General features: G+C 40.3%; 2 protein-coding genes across 2 annotated transcripts; one reads left to right on the top strand and one right to left on the bottom strand.

The window, feature by feature from the left end:
• Window positions 1-4,576: 4,576 nt before the first annotated feature.
• LOC117742497 (sialidase-3-like) lies at window positions 4,577-7,074 on the bottom strand. The gene is made up of 3 exons (XM_034549930.1): window positions 6,477-7,074; window positions 6,059-6,298; window positions 4,577-5,955 (listed from the first exon to the last, which is right to left on the bottom strand). The coding sequence occupies exons 2-3, from the start codon at window positions 6,281-6,283 to the stop codon at window positions 4,948-4,950; spliced, it is 1,233 nt and encodes a 410-aa protein (XP_034405821.1). The 5' UTR covers window positions 6,284-6,298; window positions 6,477-7,074; the 3' UTR covers window positions 4,577-4,947.
• On the top strand, window positions 7,039-11,919 carry xrra1 (X-ray radiation resistance associated 1). The gene is made up of 17 exons (XM_034549929.1): window positions 7,039-7,311; window positions 7,468-7,616; window positions 7,713-7,784; window positions 7,866-7,938; window positions 8,033-8,130; window positions 8,409-8,557; window positions 9,574-9,678; window positions 9,805-9,959; window positions 10,060-10,112; window positions 10,193-10,270; window positions 10,348-10,441; window positions 10,526-10,644; window positions 10,732-10,866; window positions 10,950-11,061; window positions 11,164-11,279; window positions 11,392-11,497; window positions 11,582-11,919. Exons 1-17 carry the CDS (start codon window positions 7,221-7,223, stop codon window positions 11,773-11,775), a joined length of 1,899 nt encoding a protein of 632 aa, XP_034405820.1. The 5' UTR covers window positions 7,039-7,220; the 3' UTR covers window positions 11,776-11,919.
• Window positions 11,920-12,419: the final 500 nt, after the last annotated feature.

The raw sequence follows: 12,419 nt of genomic DNA, 5'->3' as shown, positions 1-12,419 counted from the left end.
CACAAAGATTTGGACACACTGTGGATAACTAGTTTTCAAATGATAGAACATAAATTATATTACTGAGTTTATCTAATGTCATATTTCTCTTGCCACAGGTCACTTGGGGTAAGATTTAGCAAATGTAACAATTTTTTTTTTGTGGAAGCCTAAAAATATAGCTTCTCTGGGAGTTCTCTCTCTCTGTATCGTTTGTTCCCTGGATTCTTGCACACATGCACAACTCGTTTTCTACTGTGCATTTCATGTCTTCTCCCTTTTGTTTTGTATTGATTTCAATACTTTGTAATGTAAAAAGGGATTTGATCATTTTGTGATTTTATTTATTTATTTTTTCTCATGAAAACATCTCCAGAGTGGATGATTTGATACATGAAGTTGTTTAATTTGGTGCAAGGTTACATTGTACTGTAAATAGGCTTTTCTGTTTGGCAGTGAGTTAACAAGATAACAGTTAAATATAAGAATCTTGAAAGAATTCCTCAAGGAGACGTTACTTAAACATTGCTCCCTCCTGTGGCTCTGATGATGTTCAGTTAGACTTGAGTGTAGCTTGCAGTGTACAAAAATACTTCAATCAAACTTTGAAAATGTAACTTTTGCTTGCATAATTTATATTTTACTGTCTTGCAACAAAGAGAAACCAAACGAGAGACGAGACAACTCATACTGAATGTATCATGTCTGTTGCTCAAAACTAAGGGAACAAACTTGTTTTAAAGGTAGTTTCTGTGTGAAACTGTTGCATAAAAAAAGAAAAAGTTACAGCTGTCAAACATTTACATTGGAATTCGGACAACAAGGTTGTCCATTCAGGAATTCATGCACACACACCATTCTGGGTCAAAATGTTTATCGACAGTCGGATAAGTTTTGTGTATTTACTATTCATGGCCTGCACCTATAGGCTAAACCATAACTGTAATGTTAAAGTTAGCTAACCTTCCATGTTAACATTTGGAATAAACTGTTTATTTGTATATATGTACAGGGATATTAATTTATGAGCTGCATTTAAACAACCTATCGCTCCGAAAGACACTAAATTGCATATTGGCCATTACCCACTGTGCTGTGAGCTCTAGTATTATAACCAACCTCCAGTGTAACATACCATGTGCTCCCATCGTGGTTTTTAGCTTCCTTCTGTACACTTAACAGCACAATATACTGTTGACGGGTACACTCACACAGATGACTCACTAACTACTGACTGTATTTGCACAAAACTGTTATCCCTCAAATTCAACATGTTTATGCAGACAAAGCAAATACAAGCAGCAGCAGCTCCTTGAACCACATGATTTTTGTTATTCTTGAAGCTAGTCTGCACTCATAAATTAAGTCAGCAAACAAAGAAAGCGGTAGATAACACCTACCAGCGTAGTGCTTACCATCAAAGCTTATCAGACATTCTTTGAGGCTTCCTTGAACCCTGGATCGGTTTGGTTGCAGCATTTCTGCATCCAGTGACACTCTAAATGTGCCTTTGTGTGTACTTCCTGGTGTGGTAGTGTGTGACACCAAAATGAGTCTTTTTGCAAGTATAGACAATGATAGCCACAAGTACTGAGCATAGAGAAGCGTCTGTGTGCCTGTACTATATGTGTATTGAAAGAGAAGCATTCTTTTTGGAGATGTTTTAAATATAGCTCGCCCCTTCAGAAGCTTTTTGAAAAAATGCAGAACTGCTTGTGAAATGCTGTTCGTGCTTGTGCAGACTTAGATTAAGCTGTTACTTTTATTCCTGAGTGTTTCTCATGACCAAACTTTTACCTTTCTTGTATATTAATGTGTGACTAAACAGCTTTGTTTTGCACACTCACGCATACTTGTAACAAAAGCCCAGATCGACCTAATATCTGTGGTGGCATTCGACAATTGAGGTTTGAAAAATGTCACTTCTGAAATGTTGCCCATATGGACACACAGATGTACAATTGCATATGAAAATGCAGGAGCCAATTAACACGTTATAGCTATATGTATTTTGAGGTTTTGGTAAATTACTCTTATCCTTGGTGATACTTAATATGTAATAGTGAGAAAAAGGTCTGCTTTACAGGTAGTACATAAGTGGGATGAAAAACAGCAGATAACTCTTTGAAGTTAAAACATTTTAGAGCTACCAAGTCAAAAGATTGTTTCACTGCTTGAGAAAAAAGAAACAGATACTAAACCACAAACTAAATGGAGCCCTGTCATCCTCCCAAATGTGTGGCAGCTTCACTTGTGGGCCTCGGGCTCATTCAAATGGATGAACAATGTGTTAGCTGCGTGTCCTGCGCTGATCTGTGCTGCTGAAAGAGAAGATCCTGCCGGGACGCCACACACGCTTACATCACAAACACAACAAATCTGTGACGCCAACACTATACTGTTAGCCCAGTGTGTGCATTACATAAAGCCACCCTCTAATAAAGATGATCATATGTGCCGGAAAATGTAGCATGTGTCACTGCCAACACCGCCAGAGGAAGACAAAAAACAGGTTTCACCGCATGATTCATCCTCGCTGTGAAGAAGCTGATTGGAAAAGGTGATGAAAAACAGAACGCAAACAAGTCAGTAGATTAGCACATTTGAGATTCATGAAGCCTTCACATCTAATAAATGACATTTAATACCTTGCCTAGTTGTTGCTTTAATACCAGTTCAGTGAATATATAAATGATCAGGCACAGCATGAAGTACCAAGTAGCCTGTAGTGGCTGCTGCTGTGCACCAAAGGTTACAGATGCCAACTGAAATATCCTTACAAATAGAGTCATTCCATAGAGCAAGACTGAGTGATTGTGCCATTAACTACATCGGTGTCTGTATTCTGACATTTAAATACATTCAGAGAAGTTTAAAGTGGACTTAAAGGGTTGCCTCTGGAGCCAAATTCTGACATATATATAGGAGCCACTCCACATTGGGTGACCCTTTAGTTTGTCCCTCTATACATAGTGTGTCATTCAGTTGCATTTTCCAGGATGCAAACCAGCATGCTTTTCTGGCTATTCTGATCCACAATCCTCTGCCCAGCATCTATACTAGAAAGAGCGTCAAAGATCGAGGTGCAATGTTATGAGGAAGTAGGATGTCCCGAGTGCATATTGGATGTGACAGGACGTGCTGTGAAAGGGAAACTGCAGTATGTACGAAAAGCACAAAGAAAAAGTACTTGGAACACAGCTCAAATTTTGTATGTCTAAAATAAGTTTACATTTACCATTTACTCCTGTTTGAGTAGCGTTTGATAAAAACTAAAGCCCCGTAATTGTAGTGGCGTTGCTGTAGTTACCAGTGATTTTAGTGAAGTTGTATTATACAAATTATTATTTGTAATGTTACATTATTTAAATTTTTCCAGATACTCAGACAGCATGTAAATCATGTCGTGACACATCTAGTTTTTATTTGTTAATTGCAGTTCATAAAAATAAAACTACCTAAATGTGTTGTGTAAAAAATACATAATATCTGCATTCCATTTCAACTTAGACGCTCCTTCCTGTCCTTAATTCATCCCGGCTGTCTGCACATCTGCTGAATCACATTCAACTCCCCACAGGCCGCTTTAGAACAAAAGTCCTTCACATCACTTCAACATGCCCTAAGCCTACTTTAGTTACTGAGGGAATTAAATACTCCCAATAGCCAATAAAGTGTTTTTCATAGCAGCTTATGAAAGCACTCCCATGCACTATATTGTTTTATTCCCTATTTTATCCCCTATTTGACTGATCACTATTGGTGAAATTTATTAAAAAGGAGTGATTACTGTAATTACACTATAATCAGACGAAACAAAATGCACAAAAGTGAACAGAAGATGAATAGAGTGATAACAGGTTACTTTTATTTTCTACTAAAATACATGTTTCATGCAGGTTTTGTCACTTTCTACAACGGTCAACAAAAACACAATGAAACGACAGTGTAGAACCACCTGGAGGCATTTTGCCTCACAACATTAGGCAAAGATGGATGTTAAAGTTGCTCAGTAGAAGGTTGTGTGTATAAATAGTGAGTCTTCTTCTGCTGTTACATGCTGTTACATGCGTTCACTTGATAACCAACGGCCAGCCAATCAAACCTGGTCATGATATTGCATTAAATGAATAATGTTAGAGGGGAAAAGCCTGTACCGAAAAGCATGCTAAATGCACCGTAAAATGGAAGATAAATATTCAAATAATATGACCATGTGAAATATTGCTTTTAAAATATGAATGTAATAACAATTTGTGTACAGTACAAAGTAGCCAAAATGCTCTATTAAACCACCAATTGGTCTCCTCTAACTCGTGGATGTGGTACAGTTTGGTTGGTCTCTCTGGATGTGGAAAGTAAAAAGTAAATGTTTATCTTTTCTGTCCCGTTCTGATGCCGACTTTGAAGCGCCCACTGTGACCTACAGAAAAGATTGTGCACTGGCAGGCTAGAAGGCAAATGTGAATCAGGGTATGCAAAATGTAAAGGAGCAAAGGAACAAAGGAGCAGGGAGGAAACTCTACACTCTACTTTACAAGGCCTGCTATGACTTTCGTATGAAAATAAAAAGAGGTAGGCAAATTCACTCCACTCCTCAGAATATACTGACAGTTTAATAAGATGCAGAGATAGGCATGAAGTACTTGTCAAACATGCTACACACAAAGCCTCTTTAAAAGATGATAGTCCGGCACAGCATGCTTTAAAATCTGCCATCCAACCTATACTAATTTCCTTCCTTACAGCTTGCATATTAATACTATACTGAATTACTTTTTCATGTAAACAAGGAGACAACAAAACACACGACTCATGCATGCAGTATCATCTCCACACGGTAGAACAACAGTAAACACAGACAGATGTTACTGCACAGCATATTTAGTGCTTTTGCGTTGCTTTTTTTTTTAGGTTGCAGGAGAATGTTAGAGAGCTTTGTTAATACAGAAATAAAGAAACCGCAACTCAATGCATCTTCTTGTCTTTCTTACTACCCGTCTGCATGACATCATTCAGGGTAAACGACATGAACGCAATCTGCTCAAGTTCACTTTCTTTCCCGCACTCCATCAGGCATGAAAACTGATCCTTGTCTCCGTTGTAAGCCAGGTCTGAGTAGCCGCTGGGCCCGCTGTGGATGATCCTGGGCCGGTCCCACCCCGACGAGTGCAGGGGGGACCGGTTCAAATACACGCCCATGTCCCTTCTACTAGACTTGTTAGTCGGGTGGATGAAGAGGAGCCAGGTCTGTGTGTCTGGAGACAAGAGCGACGTGCCGCAAGCTTTGCTTTCAGCGTCATCATTGGGGACAAATTCGGGAGCCGGAAAGCCGATGACGCTGCCTTGACAGCCTGAGGGTGGTTCGACGAGCTCCGGGGCAATGTGAGGTTTGTCAAAATGCACACCGCTGTTTTCACTCAGGGCCTCACACCTGTGGCCTCCAATGTTACGAGCATTGCAGTAAAGATGACTCCTGCCCTCGTGGTCTATGATCTCCGCCATTTCACATTCACAGGATTTTTTCCGAAGCATCTTACCTATATGCCACGTCTGGCCAAAGTCCTCGCTATATACCGACAGTGCACGTGGGTAGACTGTAAAAGGAATGGGGAAGGAACAGCATCTATAAGGGACATAATAGGCGTACGTTGGGATGATTAATCTGCCGTTCTCCAGCTGCACCCCGTGGCCCGGACCCACAGCGAACGTGGCCCACTTCTGGATAGTTTCACCAATCACACTTTCCGTCAAGTCCCTCACTTGACTCCAGGTTTGCCCGTCGTCGCTGCTGCTGACACAGCAAAGACGCGTCTTGTTCTTACCTGTGATGATCTGCCTGTGCTCTGTGGTGTTCCCCAAGATACAGATGAAAAATAAAAACAGTGTTTTGCTGTTTTTTTCATACACAGGGCAAGGATTCATCGTGCGGTGGTTTGGCAGACATGCTGTTGACAGCTCCTGACTGGACGACCACTAAAAACATGACAAAAGACAACCTTTAAAAAGTGGAGCACAGATTATGTTGACAGTGTTCAAGCAAAGGTTAATATGATGGTTATTGCATGTGAATAATAACCTGAACAGATCCATCATCTTTCAACGTTCCGCTTCTCATAACAAGGATTTTGGCATTATAATCAGAGGGAGAGGATCTTTTCTCTGCAAAGGCGAGGAAGGTGTGACTGTGCCTCAGATAAAGGAGAGCAGGGATTCTGTATGTTATCCCACTTGGCTCCTTTTCAAACAAAGTTGTTTTGACCGGTTCCTCTCCGCTGCCACTCTTTGATGGTGTGTTTCCCATGGTGGATCAGAGTTCCTGCGAATTGAAAATGGTCCAAATGTGTGACAAGTCTCGCCTAGATTGTTTTTAGTGTTGGTAAAACAATCTTAATTCAGAAAGAGTTCACACTCCAACAGCTCCTCGTCGACACGTATGATTGCATTGTTACAAATTGCATCCAACGCATACTGTGCGCGCATAACAAAACCCTTACCTTCACTTGTCACTCTTCGCATGTGTCACCCTTGATCTTTGCGTGAAAGGCATTATAACATCTAATCTCACGCCACAAAGAAGGGGACCTCTGATGTTCACGACACTGCTGCTATGGGTTCATCAGAAAAAAAGACGGCGCTGAAGCGAAAAACACCCTCGCGCTCACTTCCGTGTTTGCTAAGACGAGTCCTGACTAAACTAGACGTCGGGTTTAAACACCCACGTCGGCCAGATGACAGACAAGATACAAACTGTTACCGGTAGAGGAGTAGCTGACACATACTGTGACTCCGTGCGCATGCGCAATACGGCTAAATACCGATTAGACCCTCGCTAGCCAAACTGTTTCAACGAACAAGGGTCGAACTGGTCAAACGGAAACTCGTCTTGGGGAGTGAGTTGGTTCCGTGTGTTGTCTATGAAGAGCTGTGGCATCTTCGTGACAATATACGTCTAATGTATCGAATGCCGTCGGGTGGTTAGGCGGACTATTTCCTTATCATTGAATTCAATCTTTGATTAGCTTGGCTCACGGGTTTCTTCCTCTTCCGCTCAACCTAAGAAACCCCTCGTGTTTCCTCCCTACCGCCCCCACTGGACTGGAGACGTAACTGTCGCCTTACGACGTACTGTTGCTAGGCGACAGAGCGCCACAGTGTCGGATCTATCTCTACATGGTGACAGGTTGTCTTGTCACTAACTCACGAAGAGTTGTTTGTGATGTATCTCACGAGCAAACGAGATGGCTGCAGCATCCTATAAACTTGATGATGGCCAGAGCACTCCTACCAAATGTTTCCCAGCTCGGACATTACACCAACGAAGAAAAGAAGGTGACTAAATTAACAAAATAAAATGAAAAAATAAAAGCCAAAGCATTTAACAAGCGTGTGAGGCACTCATAGGCTTCCTACATAGTGATTAAGTTTACATGTTGTCCATCTGAAAACAATATCATCTTTTATTATTGAATTGTATTTTCCTTGTAGGTGCAGGTAATTGGCTTGTGGCCTACAGAAAGGCAGAGGAGCAGCAATACAGGAATGTGCAAAGAAGAATAAAAGAGACTTATAAAGAATGTGAGAACAATAGGGGGAGCGATTCTCCTCATGGGAACACATTAGATAGCCTCTTCCTGGTAATTCACTGATATTTATTTATGTGCCTATTTGACAAGACGTAGCAAGATCAGTTGTCCTTCTGGTGACGCCAAATACTTACATTTGTTTTGTAGCTCCAGTTGCATCATGTTGATAAACCATCTGAGCTCTGCTCTGTTGACATCAGTGAGCAGAAACTGAATTCTGTAAGTATTACTTTCCACAATGTTTTTACATTTATTTGGCAGTGTGTGGGTAAAACTGACGTGTTTCCTCTCCGTGCACAGGTCAAGCCAGAAGACCTCAAGGTGTTTGACAATGTGGCTTACATAGATGCATCTATTAACTCCCTCTCTTTAGGTGATTATTCTGAAACATCATTCATATTGATTTACCTTTAAGAAGATTTGGTATCTTCAAAAAGGGGTGACGTTCATAAAATGTTTCTCTGCAGGGTCTTTCAGCAGTTTTGTGTCTTTAAGAGAACTCAATCTGTCGTTAAATGGGCTTTGCAACATGACGTGTCATGCTGCTGACTTCCCTCATCTCCAGGTAAGATGACTGACTTTGACATACTTATTAAATGCACTAGTTATTACTGTTGTGTCTATTCATATATGCAACTTGACACAACCCTTTATTCCTAAGAACCTGAGAGCATTTTATTTCCATCCAACATGTTAATTGATCATCTTCTTTCACATCTGCAATATTTTTCAAAATAAGAGCTTTGATATTAACTAGTGCCGGTTTTGTTTTTTTCTTCATTTGTTATGTCTACTAATGCTAATGTTAAAAACAGAATTTCAATATTTGTACCTGTACCACAGGTTTTGGATTTGTCCTACAACAGTTTGTCAGCTGATGATATTGTTTCCATCGGTCATCTTCCACATCTAAAAGTTCTTCATCTGACTGGAAATCAGCTACATCATCTTCCTCCTAATCTGGGTTCCTTAAACCATGACCCGACTCAACAGTTAGTACCTTATTTTCCATAAAGCAGCAATATAGGAGTGACTAGAGTGTGTCATGAGATGTTTGGTTAATTTATAGCATTCCTACTTCTTATTTAAAAAAGGCCTCACCTATGATCAGACAACTCGCTGTGTCAAGTCAGACAATACATTTGCTGTTTTTTGCTAATAGATCTTGGATTTTAATTAATTAAAGAAAATCAACACACAGGAATCCGCTTCACTGCTAACAGTATTTTCTCATTTGTTCTAAGTGAAGAAAAACAAAACACAAGTACCTAATTGATTTAAATGAGTCATCGTGGTGTTGCTTTCCTGTCCCAGCTTCAAACACAGGTCAGCTCTGTCAAACACTGCTTTGTGTTATGGCTGTTTTACCGGTGAGACAGTGGCAAAAAGGCTCATTTCCATATCAAATCTGTGATGTAAAACATGTAATAACTGGAAAGTGAAAGACAACTAATCTGTTTTTATAACATGTTTTCAGCAACATGCAACAACATGCAAATTAATTCTCTAACAACAGTCTGACGCTGCCTCCAGTCTGCTTTTCAAAATTATTATTATTGATGTCCTTAAGCAGGCACATAAGACAATATCTTTCTCACAAAGTATTACCATGCCTTTCGATGGTTACAGCTCATGAGTAAGAATAAATTGTAAGCTATTCAAAGTCCTTAATGAAGCCAATAATAATCAGCACATTGTATAATTTCATAACACAGCAACTTGACCGAATAGTTATTGAAAGAGAACGGCCACGAACTCAAGATGCATGTTTTCATGTTGACCAAGAGGTGGTGCACAAATGTTCAAAATTCACACTCCTGATTCTGGTGAAGCAAATGTAATGACGTTCTATACACCTGCACTACAGAAAGGTACATTTATGTATGCATATTTATATCTCTATATATGTGTACATACCTAACCTTTACAAATGTACGTATTACCATTGTATGTGTGAGTTTCATGATGTAGATGAATTGTATTGTTTTTCTTCTCTGCTTCCCTACAGGCCAGCTAAAGAAGACGAGCCGGAGTTTGAAGCTCTTGAAGTTCTGATGCTTGACGATAACAAGCTGTCCTCTGGAGTCTTCAACAGTCTTGCTCACCTTCAGAGGTAATGAGGTGGTTGAAGTTTTCCATGTAAACTAACATAAGGCATTACTTATGGCAGACCTGTATATCGCAATGCATTAAATATATGTGGAAACATTCATTAAGCATTTATAATTGTCAATTACAGGCTAAAGTATTTAAACCTACAGGGGAACCTCATTTCTGAAATACCATATTTGCAACGGAATGGATCTAACCAGTCAGTTGCAACTGATTTGCAACTGACTGGTTCAAAACTGTGGGGGACTTCTGTTGAGGAGCAAGCTGAAGAAGAAGGACTTGGTAAATAATGTAACAGTGGGCCTGCATGATGACTTTCCTCATCATGCTCAGAAAAATATAAAACATGTTGTCATGTTTATTCCCTCAATCCTCAATCCAGCCCACACTGAGACAAGTCCTAGCGTCATTGAAGATTTTAAGAAGATTTCACAGGTAGCTAATTATGCAGTCGGTGTTTGAGATGTTGCATCATCATGTTTCTCATCATTTTTAATCTCTGCATCTCTCACGAGAAATACTTGGAGGAGCACCGCAAAAGATCCAGTTTCCCACTACCTCAGCTCCAGTTCCTCAATTTAGCTGACAACAAGGTGCGTTGAATGATTTGTGCAAATAAATCAACCCTTTTTTTGTAAAACGAGTTAACGTATCTCTGGTTCGTCATCAGATTGCAGAGGAGGAAGCGCTGATGGCTGCTGCTCTTTTCCCAATCCTTCGAGAGATCGACATTCACTCCAACCCTCTGACCACTCAGAGAAGTGGTAACAATTCGCTCCTCGGAAAAGAGATCATTTTTAAAGATCTTTTCTGAAATGTCAATGCTTTTTATGTCTGTTTGGACACAGGAGACCCTCCCTTACTGACCTATTACCTCCACGAGGGACTGGGGATTACGATAAAGCGCAAGAAGACACAAGTGGTGGTGAAGCTTCCACTGAAGGTGTCCACCGATCCTAAATGGAAGGTGAGTGTTCCGCACTGGCGTCTGATCATGACCTTCCAGATTTCTCCTTGTGAAAGTTAACGATTCACCTGTTTTTTTTCATTGCAGGTGGAGGAAAGAATCCCAAAGGTGAAGCTGTTGTTGATGGATGCAACTTGTTCTGCCCAAAAAACTGAATCTGAGGGCGAGCACAGCGGAGATGACACCTTCCAAGAAAACACAGAGCACTTCTTTGTTACTCAGGTATGTATTTTGTGGTTTTCATGTGCCTCCTCTCTTTTAGTGTCAACATTCTCTCACTATGCTGGATGTTATTTCATGTTCAGGCAACAGATGTTCCTGAATATGAGTTTGGTCTTCCAGCTGACGAGAGAGAGAACAAGGAAAGATTGATGGATGCAAAAGCAAAATCAAGTCCTGATGTGGTGGAGCCCATCGGTGAGCACCGTAGTTTCACCTACCATTTATTTTTGGACATTTTCCTCATGCCTTGAAAACCCAGCAAAGGAGAGTATTCACTTTTTTGGGGGTTTTCAACAGGAATCCAAACCGCTGTTCGAATGCTGGAACACACACTGAAGAATCTTAATGTGTACAGAGACTCAAAACCAAAACTTGATAGCGTCCAGATGCCATACAGAGAAAGAGAGAGAAGGGTTGAACAATTTGCATTCACACTCAATATTATTATGAAACTAGCCGACTGTAAAGATCAAGGAACATGTTATCACCTTTGTAACTTTAAAAGAACATCTTGTCCGTACACAGATTAAGGAACCTCCACCTGTGAAGCCAATAATGCAGCCAACGGAAAGGGTTAATGAAATGATCAAGGAAATCAAGGAGAGTACAACGATCAGAGAAGTCCCCCTAAGTAAGCACATTTCGGACACAATGAAAGTCAGCTAACTTCACCTGTCATGACCTTTCCCCATGTGACACTGTGTTGTCTGTGCAGGCCGTGCCATTCAAGGCACAGGTGTCAACAAGCAAGAGCATAAGGAAGCGCTGTCGCTGTTGAGAGACTTAAAGACCAAGCACAAGATGGTCCATAAGAAAACAATGGAACAAGCAGCCAGCATCGAGTCCGATATGAACACCGACCACATCGGAGCCGAACCTCCACCTGTGCAGATGCTCCCCAGTGCTTAGCTCCACTGGGATTCTCTTTTTGGCACGACTCCCACATGTTGGCATATAATTGGTGTGAGTGGAATTGGTGAGAAAATCAACCATGTGTAAAAAGTTGTGCATCTTATTGAACAACTAAGATAAACCAACTTTATTTTATATATATATATATATATATATATATATATATATATATATATATATATATATATATATATATATATATATATATATAAATGTGATCTTTGTGAGGTTTAGTTGGCTGCAGATGAAAGTGCCTGAGTGTCTGATTAATACTGGGACAAGGACGAATATGTTCAGAGTAATGGTTTCAAGCAGCTGCTATCAGCAGACTTAATTCAGCATGCAGTGTGCGTCAACTGTTTGCCAGTAGAGTTCAGCTTCTTTGGGAAAAGAAAACTTGAGAAAACTCCAGTTCCAGTGTTTTATCAGGCCCAGTCTTTTTCCATGAGCATACCCTTGAACACAGAGTCTAGTTACTCATAATATGTTTAATTCCAGTATTAGGCAACATGCATAAGCAGTCAGGAAGATGCACATTTCGTAAGCCTCCATCCTGCTGAAGTGTCCTGGGGCATTAAAGCAATGCTGCTTTATAGACAGCTCTGACTTCTTTATTCATTCACCTTTTAAACTTTTGAGAA

The sequence above is a fragment of the Cyclopterus lumpus genome, chromosome 14 (genome assembly GCF_009769545.1).
Source record: "Cyclopterus lumpus isolate fCycLum1 chromosome 14, fCycLum1.pri, whole genome shotgun sequence".
NCBI lineage: Eukaryota > Metazoa > Chordata > Actinopteri > Perciformes > Cyclopteridae > Cyclopterus > Cyclopterus lumpus.
Note: the sequence above shows the minus strand (reverse complement) of the source record. Positions and strands in the feature narration are given on the sequence as shown.

Excerpts from the sequence above, each read along its gene's own strand:
- LOC117742497 (XM_034549930.1), bottom strand. The coding sequence starts at position 6,283 with ATGGGAAACACACCATCAAAGAGTGGCAGCGGAGAGGAACCGGTCAAA. Across the intron at positions 5,956-6,058 it reads AAGATGATGGATCTGTTCAG|TGGTCGTCCAGTCAGGAGCT; the intron begins GTTATTATTCAC and ends TCATGTTTTTAG.
- xrra1 (XM_034549929.1), top strand. The coding sequence starts at position 7,221 with ATGGCTGCAGCATCCTATAAACTTGATGATGGCCAGAGCACTCCTACC. Across the intron at positions 10,442-10,525 it reads TCTGACCACTCAGAGAAGTG|GAGACCCTCCCTTACTGACC; the intron begins GTAACAATTCGC and ends GTTTGGACACAG. Across the intron at positions 11,280-11,391 it reads ACAGAGAAAGAGAGAGAAGG|ATTAAGGAACCTCCACCTGT; the intron begins GTTGAACAATTT and ends GTCCGTACACAG.